Source organism: Lolium rigidum, chromosome 6, assembly GCF_022539505.1.
Source record: "Lolium rigidum isolate FL_2022 chromosome 6, APGP_CSIRO_Lrig_0.1, whole genome shotgun sequence".
NCBI classification, from domain to species: Eukaryota; Viridiplantae; Streptophyta; class Magnoliopsida; order Poales; family Poaceae; genus Lolium; species Lolium rigidum.
Genome location: NC_061513.1, coordinates 7,565,995 through 7,585,204, shown reverse-complemented (window position 1 = coordinate 7,585,204; position 19,210 = coordinate 7,565,995). Strand labels below are relative to the sequence as shown.

At 43.1% G+C, this 19,210-nt stretch overlaps 1 protein-coding gene across 1 annotated transcript; it reads right to left on the bottom strand.

Annotated features, from left to right (window-relative positions):
• Positions 1-12,411: 12,411 nt before the first annotated feature.
• Positions 12,412-17,826, bottom strand: LOC124658991 (putative disease resistance protein RGA3). The gene is made up of 6 exons (XM_047196968.1): positions 17,792-17,826; positions 17,337-17,701; positions 16,010-17,149; positions 13,808-15,628; positions 13,449-13,678; positions 12,412-12,537 (listed from the first exon to the last, which is right to left on the bottom strand). The coding sequence occupies exons 2-6, from the start codon at positions 17,625-17,627 to the stop codon at positions 12,456-12,458; spliced, it is 3,564 nt and encodes a 1,187-aa protein (XP_047052924.1). The 5' UTR covers positions 17,628-17,701; positions 17,792-17,826; the 3' UTR covers positions 12,412-12,455.
• Between the last annotated feature and the right edge of the window lie 1,384 nt (positions 17,827-19,210).

Sequence of the window (19,210 nt, the reverse complement as noted above, 5' to 3'; positions counted from 1 at the left end):
GTTAAATCGTTATATGGTTGGAATTGGAAAATGCTACATGTAGTAATTCTAAAATGTCTTGGATAAATTGATACTTGGCAATTGTTGTGCTCATGTTTAAGCTCTTTCATCATATACTTTGCACCCATTAATGAAGAAACACTTAGAGCTTGCTAATTTGGTTTGCATATTTGGTTTCTCTAAAGTCTAGATAATTTCTAGTATTGAGTTTTGAACAACAAAGAAGACGGTGTAGAGTCTTATAATGTTTACAATATGTCTTTTATGTGAGTTTTGCTGCACCGTTCATCCTTGTGTTTGTTTCAAATAACCTTGCTAGCCTAAACCTTGTATCGAGAGGGAATACTTCTCATGCATCCAAAATCCTTGAGCCAACCACTATGCCATTTGTGTCCACCATACCTACCTACTACATGGTATTTCTCCGCCATTCCAAAGTAAATTGCTTGAGTGCTACCTTTAAAATTCCATCATTCGCCTTTGCAATATATAGCTCATGGGACAAATAGCTTAAAAACTATTGTGGTATTGAATATGTACTTATGCACTTTATCTCTTATTAAGTTGCTTGTTGTGCGATAACCATGCTTCGGGGACGCCATCAACTATTCTTTGTTGAATATCATGTGAGTTGCTATGCATGTCCGTCTTGTCTGAAGTAAGAGAGATCTACCACCTTAATGGTTGGAGCATGCATATTGTTAGAGAAGAACATTGGGCCGCTAACTAAAGCCATGATTCATGGTGGAAGTTTCAGTTTTGGACATATATCCTCAATCTCATATGAGCATAATAATTGTTGCCACATGCTTATGCATTAAAGAGGAGTCCATTATCTGTTGTCCATGTTGTCCCGGTATGGATGTCTAAGTTGAGAATAATCAAAAGCGAGAAATCCAAAATGCGAGCTTTCTCCTTAGACCTTTGTACAGTGCGGCATGGAGGTACCCCATTGTGACACTTGGTTAAAACATGTGTATTGCGATGATCCGGTAGTCCAAGCTAATTAGGACAAGGTGCGGGCACTATTAGTATACTATGCATGAGGCTTGCAACTTGTAAGATATAATTTACATAACTCATATGCTTTATTACTACCGTTGACAAAATTGTTTCATGTTTTCAAAATAAAAGCTCTAGCACAAATATAGCAATCGATGCTTTCCTCTTTGAAGGACCATTCTTTTTACTTTTATGTTGAGTCAGTTCACCTATCTCTCTCCACCTCAAGAAGCAAACACTTGTGTGAACTGTGCATTGATTCCTACATACTTGCATATTGCACTTGTTATATTACTCTATGTTGACAATTATCCATGAGATACACATGTTATAAGTTGAAAGCAACCGCTGAAACTTAATCTTCCTTTGTGTTGCTTCAATACCTTTACTTTGATTTATTGCTTTATGAGTTAACTCTTATGCAAGACTTATTGATGCTTGTCTTGAAGTACTATTCATGAAAATTCTTTGCTTTATGATTCACTTGTTTACTCATGTCATTACCATTGTTTTGATCGCTGCATTCATTACATATGTTTACAAATAGTATGATCAAGGTTATGATGGCATGTCACTTCAGAAATTATCTTTGTTATCGTTTTACCTGCTCGGGACGAGCAGTAACTAAGCTTGGGGATGCTGATACGTCTCCGACGTATCGATAATTTCTTATGTTCCATGCCACATTATTGATGATATCTACATGTTTTATGCACACTTTATGTCATATTCGTGCATTTTCTGGAACTAACCTATTAACAAGATGCCGAAGAGCCGCTCGTTGTTCTCGCTGTTTTTGGTTTCGTAAATCGTAGTAACGAAATATTCTCGGAATTGGACGAAATCAACGCCCGTGGTCCTATTTTGCCACGAAGCTTCCGGAAGACCGAAGGAGAGTCGAAGTGGGGCCACGAGGTGGCGACACACCAGGGCGGCACGGCCCGAGCCCCGGCCGCGCCGGCCTGTGGTGTGGGCCCCTCGTGCCGCCTCTTTACCTGCCCTTCCGCCTACAAATAGCCTCCGTCGCGAAACCCCCCAGTACCGAGAGCCACGATACGGAAAACCTTACTGAGACGCCGCCGCCGCCAATCCCATCTCGGGGGATTCTGGAGATCTCCTCCGGCACCCTGCTGGAGAGGGGATTCATCTCCCGGAGGATTCTTCACCGCCATGGTCGCCTCCGGAGTGATGAGTGAGTAGTTCACCCCTGGACTATGGGTCCATAGCAGTAGCTAGATGGTTGTCTTCTCCTCATTGTGCTTCATTGTTGGATCTTGTGAGCTGCCTAACATGATCAAGATCATCTATCCGTAATACTATATGTTGTGTTTGTCGGGATCCGATGGATAGAGAATACTATGTTATGTTAATTATCAAGTTATTACCTATGTGTTGTTTATGATCTTGCATGCTCTCCGTTATTAGTAGAGGCTCTGGCCAAGTTTTCGCTATTAACTCCAAGAGGGAGTATTTATGCTCGATAGTGGGTTCATGTCTCCGTGAATCTGGGGGAGTGACGGAAACCCCTAAGGTTATGGATGTGTCTGTTGCCACTAGGGATAAAACATTGATGCTATGTCCGAGGATGTAGTTATTGATTACATTACGCACCATACTTAATGCAATTGTCTGTTGTTTTGCAACTTAATACTAGAAGGGGTTCGGACGATAACCTGAAGGTGGACACTTTTAGGCATAGATGCATGCTGGATAGCGGTCTATGTACTTTGTCGTAATGCCCAATTAAATCTCACTATATTTATCATGACATGTATGTGCATTGTTATGCCCTCTCTATTTGTCAATTGCCCGATCGTAATTTGTTCACCCAACATGCTTTTATCTTATGGGTGAGACACCTCTAGTGAACTCGTGGACCCCGGTCCATTCTTTTATACTCGAAATACAAATCTACCGCAATACTTGTTTTACTCGTTTTCTTGCAAACAATCATCTTCCACACAATACGGTTAATCCTTTGTTACAGCAAGCCTGGTGAGATTGACAACCTCACTCGTTTCGTTGGGGCAAAGTACTTTGGTTGTGTTGTGCAGGTTCCACGTTGGCGCCGGAATCTCTGGTGTTGCGCCGCACTACATCCCGCCGCCATCAACCTTCAACGTGCTTCTTGACTCCTACTGGTTCGAATAAACCTTGGTTTCTTACTGAGGGAAACTTGCCGCTGTGCGCATCACACCTTCCTCTTGGGGTTCCCAACGGACGTGTCAACTACACGCATCAGTAGACATCAGTATTAACGCGACTCTCTTTCTTATTTTAGCCCTCGGCCGGATCGTCAAAAAAATCGGTGAAGACAAAGCGTGGCAAAACCAAGACGCTGAAACAAGGAGTAACATTTAACATCGATGTTATCAGTGCAACCGGCAGGCCGCTGGAGCCCGAAGCGCATTATACCAAGTTCATCAACCAATGCGGAGTCGTTGTTAGAGACAGCGTCCCGATCACCGTCCAGGAATGGCATGAGCCAGTGAAGGCACGTGTTGGTTCCACTTTCGTCAGCAAGAGAACGAAAAAGGAATGCTGGAGAAAGCTTATGGAGCATTTCATTCTACCTCCGGAATACAACAAAAAAAGATGAATTCGGTAATGAGAATCCGGATGGACGTAAGAGGAGGAGGCTAGTCAAAGAGTTCGCTCTTCAGAAGATGGCTGAAGCATTCCAGACCTACAAGAAAAATTTAGCGGCTGAATATGTCGAGAAGGGGAAGACTCCGGATTTTAAGGGACAGTATGAGAAGCTGAAAGATGATTGACCCGAATTTGTGAGGCAAAAGCAATAAGATCAATTCAAGGCCATATTGGAAAAAAATAAGGCAAATGCGGCTAAGAAAGTGTACAATCATATTATGGGGCCAGGAGGATACCGCCTTTCGGAGCCTAAGTGGCAGAAGATGGAGGACGACCTGAGGGCGCGAGGAATCCCTCTAGGTACAGAGGGATGGGACCCAAGGGCCAAAAGCTGGTGGTACGGGCATGGGGAAACGCTAGACCCGGTGACAGGGGAGTGTGTTCACCGACAGACAACGTTTGAACCCACCCAAGCCCTTATTGACGTAATGAGGGATGCTCAAGAGGGGAAGATCAAGTTCAACAGAGAGAATGACGCGCTGACAAAAGCCCTCAGGAATCTTTAACACGGAGGACGTGTACGAGGCAAGGGCAACATTCCGTGGAAAGTAGGGTTTTCCCAGGACAATGACCCGTACAGTTACAGAAGCCGTAAGAGAAAGACGGATCGGGATGCAGATTTTGTGGCGAACTTGGCATCGGAATTCTATGAGATGAAGAAAACCCTGAATGTACTAGTACAAGAAAGATCGGCAGCTGGGATGCATGAAGATCATCCAGCGGATGTCAGAAGCCAGCAGCGGAGAAGCAGTGTGGCTTCCACGGAGGCCCCGCCGGCTGGTGCTAATGCACCCTTGCTGGAGCCGGCTGGTGCTAATGCACCGACGATCGATATTACTGCACCGGAGCGTCCTCGCTACCCCGTCGACGATGTAAAGGAGATGAAAGAATGTGATCTGCATTATCCAATGGGAAACATTTCCATGAAGGTAGCCATCGGCAGTGCTTTACCATGTAAACCTGGAGCACTCCACCACAACAACCCCATTCAAGATGGCTATGCTCGTGTCACGGTGGAGGACATAGTCCAAGGGTTTGAGGACCTGGAGATTGACTATGGTACACCCGAAGGGGAGAGAAGACTTGGAGATGTCAAGCGCCAGTTCATTCTATGGAAAAATAAGTACATAGTGTTTCCAGGCGAGGCGCCAAGGCCAACAAGTCCACCCCCCTCCGGTGGTGGTGGTGGTAGCGGTGGCGGTGGCGACGGTGGTGGTGGTGGTGGTTCACCTACACCTCCTTCACGTCAGCCGACGCCGCCCCCCAATCCACCTCCGACGGGTAAGCATACGCCGCCCCCCAGTCCGCCTCCGGCGGGTACGCCACCCCCCAATCCACCTCCGGCGAAGAAGCAGAAGCAGTCCTGGACTATTAACCCGGACCCTTATGTACCTAAGACCACAAAGGTACCGGAGCCATCACTGAAGCCTCTCCCCCCAAGGCCTTGGGAACGTAGTGTCGAGGAAAGGGATGCGGCCGCGGCTGCTCACCATGAGAAATGGAGGGCGGAAATGAAGGCAAAAAGAGAGCCTGAGCCCAAGCCAGTATTTTCTGAGAAGGAAAAGAAGTGGGCTAAGTCATTTTTGAGCACACCGTCCCAAGCCGAGAAGAATATGCCTAACGACTATGGACGTGAACTTCGTAGGCAAGCACTCATATTGAAGGAGAAGAAAGACTTGGCGGAGAAGCAGAAGAAAACCATGGAGGAGGAGAGAGAAGAAAGTAAAAAAAGCGGGAAACAAGTTGCCCAGCTCGGGGAACAAAATAAACAATCGATCCCCCCGCTCATAGTGAAAGCCGCCGGTCCGGATGCTGAACTAATGGACCCCGCTATGATAGCAGCTGCGGCAGCTCAGGGAATGACTGTAACGGGTGCCAGAGAACAAGCGGCCGAGATCGGTATGACTCTTCGTGCAGTGTTAGGCCTTGAGGAGGCGCCAATGAGTGAGGTATCAATTACATATGTGCCGAATGGGCCTCTCGTCGAGCTTGCGTAGGAAGAGGATCTACCAGCACAAATGAAAAATCTTCTACGTTGGTACAAGCATAAAAACTAACGCCGGCAAAGAATATATTTATGCGGAAGTTAGACATGAGCATCACTTCAAACATTACTATGTAACAATTCATAGGAGTGAATTGTTCCAGCTGTTCAATCTACGCGAGCTCGACAAATCTATCATCAGTTGCTACGTTCTGTAAGTGATTTATTTCTACCTCATCTCGTTCATTGCCTGCACTATATATATATTGTCCTAACTATATTGTTGTGTACGCTATTATGCAGAAGGAAGATTAGGGAATGCAGAATAAGGAACATCCATGATGTTGGGTTCATTGACCCACAAATCGTTAATGGATATGTGTTAGAAAAACACCCCGCCGACGTGGAGCAAGACCTGTGGGATTTTCTTACAAAGCAGCAACTCAAAAGTCAAATTCTATTTCCTTACCATTTTGGGTGAGTGTTTCTGTCTTGAGCACATTCTCTTTTGTTTACTCCATGCATGGTATGTCTAATCGATGAGTTATGCATGACTGTGCATGTATCGTGTCCGCAGGTTCCACTGGATTCTGCTAGTAATTGAATTTCATACCTCCAGAGTTCTCATCATGGACTCTCTGAATATGGATCCAAAGCTTTGGGTCAACATGAGAAAAATGCTGCAAAAGTAATTATTTTCATTCATTTGCGCTCTATATCGATTGTCCTCTTTCGTTCATTTCCTAATATCAAGTAACTAATAACTCCCTTGTTCATTTAATTTTCTTTGCCTCGTAGGGTTTGGACACGGTTCACAGATCAAATGGTCGGTGAATTCAAAAAAGAGCTAGACTTTAGAAGGTCACTGACTGGGGATATTCAGCCACCGGGGACCAATCTATGTGGATATTATGTTTGTGAGTTCATCCGGAGACACACCTCTGAGCGGAAGCCATCGGATAACAACGTCAAGAGGAATAACTTCCGGAAGACGCTTAGTCCAGAAGCTCGCTTCCGACCAATTCAAGAGGAACTAGCAGGATTTTTGATGAGGAAAGTCCTCCATCATAAAGGAGAACACTATTACGAGGACGTAGAACTTCTGATGCCGTAAATTATGTATGGAAACTTGTTCGAAATTGTATATGGTCATCCGAGATTGAATATATATTGTATATTCCTCTTGAGGTACTTCTTGGTTCTAATTTCAAACTTGTTTGAAATTGTACATTCATATGCATGTATATAGTAGCGTAGAATATGTGTACTGAAACTTCTTCAAAATTAAAATAAAACACAAAATAAAATATAAAAGAAATAAAACAATACGAATTAATAAGAAACCAGATTTAGGGGGGAGGGCTAAACCCTAAACCTGCGGAGGCCTTTAGTCGAGGTTGGCCAGGAGAACCGCGACTAAAGGTCCTCCGCCCGACGGACGGCTGGCAGCCACGTGGACGGGCCTTTAGTCGCGGTTCGTAAGCAACCACGACTAAATAGGGGGCTTTAGTCGCGCATATTTAATCCCGGTTGCGCAACAGGGATTAATGGTTGTTGCCAACCGGGATTAAAGGCCATTTTTCTACCAGTGTGCCAATGTGAAAGGCATACTTTTTTCTGAAACACGGTAGGCGCTCATTAATATGTACAATGCTCACCCATATTAAAGGATACGCATACATCCTACCTTTTATGAGCATCTTCGAAAGATTAAATCAAAAAATCTGATCTAATGAAATCTTGAGATTGACAAAGTTATCATAATCTACAGTTGTCTCGTTCTCATGAGAACGAAAATATAGACACCAAAGTATTAAGCATGGTGTTTGAACATTTTTTTAATTTAACATGCTGTTTGAACTCTGTTGGACTGGAGTTGACATTGTTTGCCTAACTATTCAACCACATTTTGATTCTTATGTGCAAGCCATACATTATCCTCATTTCGTTAAATAATAAATAATAAATATAGGAGAAAACAAAAGAAGTATGAATGTTTGTTGCACCAAACCCTGGTGTGTTAACCTGGCAGCAGTATCTACATATAAATGTTGAATCCACTGACGATAGCATATCCAAACATTTACAGAAGAATTTGATTGAGCATCAGTAGGCATTGGATGGCCATTGAAAAGATGAGTAGTCATCATTATCACCTAGTTTCGTTTCTTCATTGAACTATGCTACTTCTATTTGAACGTGTATTTCTATTTTTCTTTTTTGAAATGGGGGAAATATCGCCCCAGCTTCTACATCCAAAGGATGCACACGGTCTTTTTTATTAGATTATTCACGAAACCTTACAAGAAACAATACAAAAGATCAAACTCGAAGCAACCTTACTATACCTACGGTGGGATGAAGAGGGTGACAATACACCAACTCACATCATCCAAAACTAAATGCCTTTCCAAACCGTCCAATAGCAGGTGAGAAACACATCCACTCAAGCAGACTCTCAGCACACGCCACAGGAGTTGCTCCCGCCGTCTTCCTCGACTCCATCTTCAAGAGAGATCATCGCATTAACCTTGCAAGACCTGCCGTCGATGTCACCATGACGCCAGACGGCTCCACCTCCTGCACGTGTATTTCTATTTGGATGTAATAACCTATGTTTTTATTTAAACGCTTAATTCGTTGAAAGAACATGATTTTTCCTGCTCAGACCAAATGCGTCGACAGACACATGATAAAAAATAACCATTTTTGGACCGACGTAAATGAACGCAGCCGGTTAGTTTCGATATGTGATTTGCGTCGAACCACTAGAGATGCCCTTAGATAAAGGGAGAATCTGCAAGCTCATCCGCCGCCACAAGCGCAGCTCGTCCGCTAACCCAAGCAGTCAAAGGGTCCATTTGTTTGGCCTTCCACTTCAGCTTTTGGGGTCCAAAAGCAGCAGCCCAAACAAACAGCAATAAATAGCAAAACACTTCTCCACAGCGCTGCTGTGAAATGAACTATGAAAGAAAAAGCAGGTCTCGACCTGCTTCCCGAGCTTTCAGCTGCTTCCCGAGTCCCACTGGACCAAACTAGCCCTTGCACTTTGAATTAATTATGGAGAAACTGCCTTCCCGTATATAATTTGGGGCTCCCATGAAAAAATCGACCGAACCGCTCGGCCCCGACCAATTTCCCTCGCACCCTGTCCCTTGCGATGGAGACGCCAAGTTAGGGTTTCCCCGCCGTCGTTCCGCAGTGGCTGCCGTTCCCCGCGGCCACCGCCCACCCGCCACCATTCCCCGCGGCCGCCACCCACCTCGTAGCCGTCCCCCGCTCCCTCCTCCATTCCTGGCCCGCGCCGACTCGACCCGCGCGGTCGCCTCCAACTCCCGCGCAGCCACCTCCACTAACCCGCCCGGCCGCCTCCAACTCCCGCCGCCGCCTCCTCCGATTCCGGCGGGAGGAAGGAGGTCCCGTCCAACACCTGCTTCGTCGACCTGCTGCCTATCCCTGCTGCGACCCCGACGCCCTGCTGTTGCCCTGTACCCGTCCCTGCTTCGGAAGGTGAGAATGCTATGATATGTGGTCAATTGTGAACATGAAGTTTGATATGTGGGATGCTATTATGAATGATATGTATGAGCTATGGGTTGTTTGTGTATTATTTGATATGAAAACTGCAAGTAATTCTTGGTAGATTGAGTAATTTGTGGTCTATTTTGACATGAACCTACATTGTATTTATATCATGCATGGAGTTAAATGTTTTTCCTTATGACTTTAGATGGATCAAGATAATACACCTAAGGCACGTTGGGATGCACTGTCCACTACAATATTTTGTGAAATCTGCAAGGACCAAAAGCAGAAAGGAAATAGGCCTACCGATTTCCTTAGTCCGGATGGGTACAAGAATTTAGGTAGATAATTTGGTATTAGGATAGGGAAAAACTACACCAAGACACAATTTAAAAATAAATGGGATTCTACAAAAGCATTGTACCAAGCATGGGTGTATTACACTACGAAAGCAACGGGACTTGGTTGGGATACGGCGAAGCAGACAATTACAGCAAGTGATGAACAATGGGTTGAATTGATCAAGGTATTACATATACCATGTTTATGTCATATTTACATTGCAAAATAGATGGCTCACCTTATGGTTATTAACTTGTTCAATCTTATGTAAGCAAACAAGCTTATTGTGGGTTTCAAGAAAGGTCCACCTGAGAACTTGGAGTTGATGGAGGTCATGTTTGAGGATGCCCATGTTGATGTGACTTCAGCGGTAATGCCGGGAGTGCCAAGAGAGATTCCCGCTGATTTGGTTGACCATGTAGCTGATGATGAAGGCTTGGCACCAACACCTCCTAGTGTGAATAAAAAGTGTGGGGCTACTAGGATTGCATGTAGCCCGGGGAAGAAAAAGAAGAATCCCATGGAAATAGACTTCTAGAGTTTTGTTGATCATTGCATTAATGAAGATCGTGCGACATCATCTTCCACCCAAGTGGTTCAAGACATTGAAGCCATAATGAAAGAAATTGTTGAATGTGGAGCCGATGAGGGTAGTGTTGAGCATTACATAGCAACTAAAATATTTGGCAAACTTGAAAATCGCGCTTTCTTCTATACCATGAAAACTAAGGAGGGTCGGCTTCGTTGGTTGAAGATGCAATATATGTTGTTGTTTTGTTGTCTTTATATGAGCACAAGTCAGAGTAATGATGAAAGTGATAGCGATGATGGCATCGAGTCTGCACTTGTGGATTCGAGAAGGCATCGGCGGCGACGGAATGTACAAATGATGTACCATGTTCTTGAACATTCCGAGAAGCATTTTATGAAGAAAAAGAGGGTAGAACCAAGATGCACTGGACAACAATGGGTATTTGATAACTTGGGAATATCGAAAGATTGCTATGACATGTTTAGAATGCATAGGCCATGTCTTGATTCTTTGCATGACACTTTGGTTGAAAACTTTGGTCTGAAGGGGACAAATCGCATGTGTTCCGAGGAGGCACTTGGAAAGTTTTTGTGGACTATTGGTAGTCCACAATCCGTGACTCAAGTTCATAACCGATTCAAGAGATCCAGGGAGACAATCAATAGGAAGTTTACGGAGGTGCTATACTGTGTGAATCAGTTAGCGGAAGATATCATCAAGCCTATTGATCCACAATTCTCAATAGTGCATTAGACTACGAGATTCTAGATTTACATCTCATTTCAATGGAGCAATTGGTGCAATTGATGGGACACACGTACCTGTTATTGTGCCAGCTGCTGATGTGGTCAACCATGTTGGTTGCCTTGGATATCCAACACATAATGTTATGGATGTTTGTGATTTTGAATTGAGGTTCACCTCCATTGTTGCGGGATGGCCAGGTTCCGTGCACAACATGAGGATATTCAAAGATACATTGCTTAAGTTTGAAGCAAATTTTCCTCATCCTCCTCCAGGTATATGGTAAGCTTGTGCACTCTTCATTACGTGATGTTGATGTCATATCTACTTGCACTAACTTGTGTTTCATTCAGGAAGATACTATCTAGTAGATTCGGATTATCCCAATCAGGATGGGTATATTTCACCATATAGAGGAACCAAGTATCATATACCTGAGTTTAGCCTGGCTGGACCGCCGTATGGGAAGCGAGAAATATTCAAACATGCTCATTCATCTCTTCGGAATGCAATTGAGAGAGCATTCGGGGTTTTGAAGCAGAAATGACGCATCTTGCATGGTATATCAAGTTATCCGATAGAGAAGCAGACAGAGATTATCATTGCATGTCTAGCACTCCATAATTTTATTCGCGATAGTCAATTGTTTGATCTACACTTCTATCGGTGCGATAATGATGAGAACCATATGCCTCCAGGGCATGTTACTTCCACATCAGCAGGCAATGTAGGCAATGATTTGGGAGGGGATCATGTTAGCATGAACAACACTCATGACAACATAGCAGATGCTTTATTCGCAGCAAGGGGAGGTGTCTAGACGTAAGAACACTTCTAGCTCTTTTGGTTTATGTGGGCAAGTCTTGTAATATATGTGTAGATGTGCGAAACTTGTTGCTCTTTTGGGTTCATATGAATATATGTGATGTTTTATACTCCCTCCGTTCCTTTTTATAATCCTTTTTTAATGTCTATATATTTTTGGCATTTGTTTCAGAATATAAGGTTGTAGATTGGATTTTTTTCAATTACCCCCTCTACCGGTCAGCTCCCACACGACATGCATGAAAAAATCCATACAAAAGGGAAACAATTAATTGAGATTCCTAATGCATGACCCCAACGATTCCTTAGATTTAGGAAGCATTATTTTCTTTCCTTAATAGTAGAACTTGGCTGCACATATATGGAGAGTCAACCAGAGAGATTTGTGGGATTTGTTATGTTAATCTAGGAAGTTATCGATTTCCCTCATTTTACTCTGATCTCAAATCGTTAAGCCAGGGGTCTTATGTAAAGAATACTTTTGCGCTAATTTCCGTGCCAAAAAACTATAGGCAATATAGAATGGAACAGAGGGAGTATTTAATATGAACATGTCAAAATTAACCATTAAGCATGACAATAATGTTATGAACAATCAGAAGTAGCTAATTCGTGTCAAATCAACATTTATACAACTTCTTCAGACTTCATGGGCATTTCAGACATTTCATCCTTCATACCAGCAACAGCAGCCATCAACAGCAGTCCTACCAAACATCAAATCTCTGTTTCTCACAGCTGCTTACCACAGCTGCTTTTCCACAGCTCACCAGCTACAACTGCTTTTCAAAAGTTGCAGCCCAAACAAACAGGGCCAAAGTGGCGGAGCCACCACCGGGTGTTTTCATATCATCAATCTTCCTCAACATGGTGGTTGCCCGATTTGCTCATTTTATTTATTTTCCTTATTGTCTTCCTCAAACTACCCACTGAACTGCAACATAAAAAAAAAAATTCGCTTTAGTTCAAGTTCACAAGACTGACATGTTAAGATTAAGGAAAAATGGCCCCGAGTGCAATATGCATGGCATGGGCGCTGAATGAAAAAAAATCCATCCATGAGCTAATGTGCCTTTACATTGGTGCCGGAAGACGGTCACTAATACTGATTTGTGCGTTCAGGTCAAAGGAGAAAAAAACATAAGTCTGTCTATTGTTGGATGATTTGGTGGCATGAGTTCATTCCTCCTTTTTGTTTTGTAACTTTGTGCTTACAGCTGAGGTGGCGATGGACCAACTCATTCTGTTCTGCCAACACAACGTGTGGGTTAGAATTGAATTTACGACCAACATCACATTCACCATCCATTTCTCAAGCAAAGCAAATCCAAAATGTCCAGACAAACTTATTAAGAAAACTAAATGCAACCTAAGAAAAGATTTCAGGCCAGCCAACTGGTAGAAGGTGTTCGGTGCATCTACCATTTTGGTTCAGATGTATAGTCAGTCCGTTCTACTAGAGATTGTTATAAATGGTTGTTTGTAAGCTGTACTCTAACGCCTTTCTTCGGCTGCTTCCAGTCTAGCAGTGTACAGCCTTTCTTTGACAGTGTCTAATACTGTACAATCAACACAATCTCTGCATGTGCTAAAGTTAATACATACTCTATGATATCTCCTTTCTAAGAAAGAAGCGTATTGGAGTTTTTCTCAACCTCCTAATACATATATTGGACATATGCCAGGCTACCAAATCAATGCTTTATACATGACATATTGCTATTGGACAAGATAAAGTATGTGCAACCATAGACATTTCGAACGAATGGACGCTCTAAGAAATGCAAAGCAGAAGCAGGTGTACTGTAAGAATCAGTACAAAAAATTAGCTTGTCAGGTAAATACCTCGACCATATGAATTCATCTCTTTCTACTTGTAGTCCAAGGGAGTGCAATAGTCCAGGGCAGTGCTGAATTGTCAGATATTCTACACTAGTAAGTTGTTCCATTTTCTCTAAGGAAGATCTCAGCTGTAAGCACTCCCAGATTTCAAGTTCCTTGAGATGGGTGAGTTTTCCTAACCATGGAGGGAGCGATGTCATGCTGCTGCAGGAGAACAAACGTAGCGACTGTAGCTGTGTGAGTTTCATAATGTTCACATGCAATTCCGTTAGCGTCGGGTCTATTATCTCAAGTTGCTGAAGAGATGTGAGTTCACCCAACCATTCCGGCAGTTCTGAGTGACCATTGACTCCAAAGGTTACTGATTCAAGGGAGGAAAGAACCTGCATGATATCTGGTGAGCTGGTCAGATCACTGCAATTGGCAATGGTTAAACCAGTAAGGACAGGTTGGTGGTGAAGCAATCTCCATTGGTGCAGGGGCACGTTGCAGTGCTGAACCTGCATATAAGTTACTGCACTAGAAGAGGATGAAGAACTATTGTGCATCAAATGTTCTCCCCATGATGACATCACATTATCACTATTTGAAATAAACCAAGACACAACTCTAGGTAGATGTAGTTGCATCTTCAACTTTGGGCAGTCACTTATTTTCAAGATCTGAAGGTTGGGGAAAATGAGCTTGTTCGCACCATCCCCCCTACTCGAAGATGTCATGTTCCACTCCTCCAAACTCTCCATGCCGATGAGAACTAGTGTTTGTAGATTTGGCAGCTGGTCGAGTGGTGGTAGGTTGTTGCATTTGGGCAAATTCCACATTGTAATACTCACAAGGTTAGGCAGATGATATCTGATAATCATTAGCCAGATTGGAAAGCTGACACTATCATAACCTCGTACCATGAAATGCTTTAATGTGGTTGGTGGCACTAACTCTTGCAATACGTACACATCATCCATGAACCTCTTGGCATGCCCACTCCACTCGAAAGTCAACTCTTTCATTCTCCGTTTTTCTATTAATTGAATACCCTTCACCTCTGATACGGTTCTCAGTTTTTCGAGCATTGTAATCCTCAGTCCATCAGGATTTGCATGCTCAAGCTCCGCAAGAGAACTGCCAGATTCGCAATTAGTAACATGCACTACATATAGTGGCAAACGGGCACTTAGTCGCGTGGACGTTTTCAAATAAAAGCATCCAATCACTTTTAGAACCTTGAGATTACTCAGTTTAACCATACTTTCTGGAAGCTCATAAAGACTGCGGCAGTGCGACAGGTTTAGTGTGTGTAGCTTCCTCAGGCTGCCAATACATTCCGGTATATAATACTGAAATTTATTCCAGGACAAGTCCAAATGCTCTAGACTGGAGATGGTAGAGATACACTTAATGAATACATCCATTCTTATCCTAGATAGAGAATCTATGCACCCTGACAGATTCAAATACCGAAGTTTTTTAAGATTGCCGATGACTTCTGGTAGCTCTCTGAGACACGGGTCACTCAATCGCGAGTTACTCAATCGCGGACGTGATAAATTCAAATGTTGAAGTTTGGTAAGGCCACACAAAACATCCGCTATTCCATCAATTTGATAGCAGTGTGACAAATTCAGATTTACCAACTCTTTGAGATCCGCCATTGATCTTGGGAGTCTTCCATGTATGCTTGAACAATATGACAAATCAAGATGCATAAGATTTCCCATTTTACCAATTGACTCTGGTATTGCTGAGATACTGGACGAGCCTCTCAGGTTAAGGTAATTTAATTTTAAGAGCTTGGTAATACACTTTGGAAACATCCTGTTTTGGATTCGTGGAGCATTAAGATACCTCAGCTGCTTCAATTGCTCAACTGAATCTGGAAACTTCTTTATAGAACATTCACCTAAATCCAAGACACGCAAGTACTTCGCTGATAAAAAAGCACCATTACAAAGTTCACTTTTGCCGCTGTCCAGAAAACGTATCGTCCTTATTTTTATAGGAGAAATTGCAGTTAACTTCAATGACTTACTGCAATCTGTCAGCAATGCGTAGCGGCAGCTGCCACCCTCCTTATTTTTCTGTTTGGAAGCATCCAGAATTTCATCCACCATGACTGATCTTGCGAGGTCATGTACCAAATCATGCATAGTGAACAATGTGACATCTTTCTCATGCAGCCAACCGATCTGCAGAAAAACATTTATATTCTGTATGTAATCAATAATCCCTCTGTTAAAAATTATAAAATGTATTGTTACTGCCAAATACAAGATTTGACTGTTAATTTCTTTAATATATTTGTTAGAAAAGGCGGTTTTTTGAAAGTTCAGGGTCTTATATGCCACTGTTTATACCTCAAAGCTCGTCATGGCAATGGTTTATGATTTTACTGTCAACATGTTAAAAGATACTATGATAAAAAGTTAGTGGTCGAAAACAATCCACAATGTATATTTTTTTTCGAACATATGTTATTTTGATGAAAATGATGCACTATGTGCGTTGAAACAACAAGATGTTGAAGAAACAAATAAAGAATTCAATTGCAGAGGTATGGATAAACGCACCGAAGGTGATTGTGAATGTTGAAGGAAGGACATCGACACAAGCTGATTGATGTAGTTCTCACTAAGCTGTCTGGTGGACAGTATGGTATTCGGCTCGATGAAATCAAGAGAAATCCATTGGTATATTAGATCACCTTTAACAATATTATGGCCTTTTGGAAAGATTGCACAATAAGCAAAACATAACTTCAAGTATGGATGCATACTGCTATAACTCAGCTTTAGGGACGCAAGAACATGAGACGAGGAAGATCCATCTTCTGGAGTAGATCCGCTCCAGACATCACTATCTCTAATTGATGCCCATTCATCAGACCTCATGGATTGTAACATGTATCCAAGGGATTGAGCTGCTAAAGCCACACCTCCACACTTTTTTGCAATATCCCTTCCTATCATCTCCAGCAACTCTTTGTCTGGTCTAGTTTGAAATGAACTCTTTTGTTTTATGATTGTCCAGCACATTTCATTTGTCAAGGGTTCTATCTCATAAGAATCTCTGGTGCGAAGTTTCATTGCAATTCGTTGATCTCGGGTGGTTACTACTACGACCACTTTTCCAGCATTTCCAACTGTTAGCATAGCCTTCAAATCCTCTAGTTGAGATGAATCCCTCTCCCACAAGTCATCTAAAACAATAAGAATATCTTTAGCAACGAGTATTCTTCCAAGGCGATTATGTATCATCTGCCTTTCAGCCAGTTGGCTTTGTTCATCTGATACTTGTGATATTATAGAGTTACCAATTTCATTCAAATCAAACTTCTGGGACACATAAACCCACACTCGAGAGTAATCTTTGAATTGGTTATCATTGAAAACCAACTTTGCCAATGTTGTTTTCCCAATGCCTCCAATACCATGTATGGGAACAATGGTGATCTGTTCCGTGATTCTTACAGATAAAATAGCTAGCATTTTTCGTTTGTCTACAGTCCTCCCAATGATAAGTGTCTCTTCCATAACAGATGATGTTTCCCGTACATCGCTAACTTGCCTCACACTAGAGCTCCCGTCAGGCATGAAACTGAAATTTTGATGTTGTTTAGTGATGTTCTCAAGTTGCCCTCTCATTACCCTCATCTTATTAGCCATCACAATCTTAGGAACAAACTGAAGACAGTAGGATATGACTGGAATCTGTGAGAGATTAATTTTATTTGTTAGTTAAAGCAACTATGGTTGCTATTCATCTCCCGTGGAACAAGAAACACTTTAACTCAAATGGAGAACTAGGAATGTCAAACATATATAAGCTATTTATATTGCTTAATTTGATGGGAAAATTTATTTGGTTTAGCTATTGCATACATAATTATCTACATACCTTTTGTCCAGCCGGTACTTCAGTGTTGATTTCAAATTCATTTACCATGTCGGAGATATCATACATGGCCTTCTTGAGCCGTTCCAGCCAAAGGCGAACCGCTGTGTCATTGATCGACCTCTTCTCGGCGTCCTTGAGCACCGCCTCCACGGACTCCAGAGTGCTCCTCATCTCCTCCAGGTCTTTCTTAAAGTTCTTCTGCATCTTTATATTACTTCCGATGGTGGAACTCAGCTCTTGGACGACTACCTTGATAACGGCAGAGGCAAGCATGCTCCCGAATGCCGCCATGGCTTCTACTTGTGCGTGCTTGTTGGTCCAAGATGAGGGGATGTAGAACCGAGCAGTATGATTGCACGGGGGTTCTGAAATAGGCATACATATTGGAGTTTGAGTGACACAAACAGATAAGGAATGTTTTAGGGCGCGTTCAGGAGCAAAGGCAAATTTCTCACCTGTAAAGAACTCACTTGTACTGGGCACCAAAGAAACGTCTGTAATGTTCCCTAAAAAAGTATGTGACTTAGTTTCTTGTAAACAAGCCAGTTGGGTCCTCTGCCTAATCTGTTTTGGATCAAGAACAGTATCAAAGCTTAGGTGAACTCATAGCCCTTGTCCAAAACACACACCAACGAGGAACCTTATGGAAGAGACGAACTTACCCTGGTCCCTGAGCGGTCGCGAAGCGCCTCACCAGCAGCACGCAGAGGCCACCGAAGACGGGAAGGTCGCGAGCACCTGGATGGGGCCTAACCCTCCGCCTAGCAGGAGGAGGCGGCGAAGACCCCGGACTCCACACATCCAGCGGCGGCGGATGGCGAGATCCTGGTGATGGGACTGACTGTACCCAGATCAAGATTCAGATCGAGTTAAAGAGAATTTGGGAAGAAGTCTGAATATTTTTGGCACGTCTTTACGGGGGGATTTAAGGAAGGGGTGTGCTTTGAACCAACACTGAAGTACCGGATTACCTAAGCAAAACACAAGCCACGTAAAGGGTAATGAACTGATCTAAGGTGGAGATTAAAACTATGATCTAAAGGTAATGAACTGACCTGTTCACAACATTTCGCACCTCGTCCACCACGCCGGTCCTCCTGAGCCCGTGCGGCGGTACCCAAGTCATGGAACATGGAATTGTCGCGATTCGCGTTGTTTCTTCGGTGACATCGCCACCCGCATGGCCGCATCTCCCCATTGCTTCGGTTTTGCAGGAGGATGTTTTGATCCACTCTGACCAGTGGCAGGATCAGAATTATTCCCTGAGAAAGAACTCTGTCCAGATCGTCAAGCTGGGACGCGTTTGATAGCTCGTCTCACTACGGGAGAGCACAGGTGTGTGGCGACGGCCAAATATCGGGACCCTCGGTACAGAAGTCTTCGGACCGCGGCGAAAAGGATGGCCGTCGGTACAGGCCGGTTGTGCCTGACCGTCGGCACAGGACCAGTCTGACCGTCGGTACAGTATTTTTGTCCTTTTTTTTCACTATAGATCCTGTCGGCATAGCTTTTTTCTACTTCTGCACGGCAGTCTTCAAAAAAGCATAACTAAATCATTCTAATTGAGAAAAATAAGTATAATATATCAAATTTTGCAAAAAAACAAAATCTATCATAGAAAAATATAAAAAATATAATATTTCAAATACCTAAACAAATCTTCTTAGAAATGAGCTATAATGTTCGAGGTTTCATGGCTTTCACACACACCAAAAATGAAAAGATGGCCGTCCGTGGGTCGAATTAGAAATACGCGTCTGGGTCTTACTCCCCATCCTAGGGCCCACACACGTGCCAAATATGATCTCGTTTCGGCAAACTATGTCATGCCGAGGCTGTTTCCCACCTCATTTCTCCTGAAATCCATAGAACTT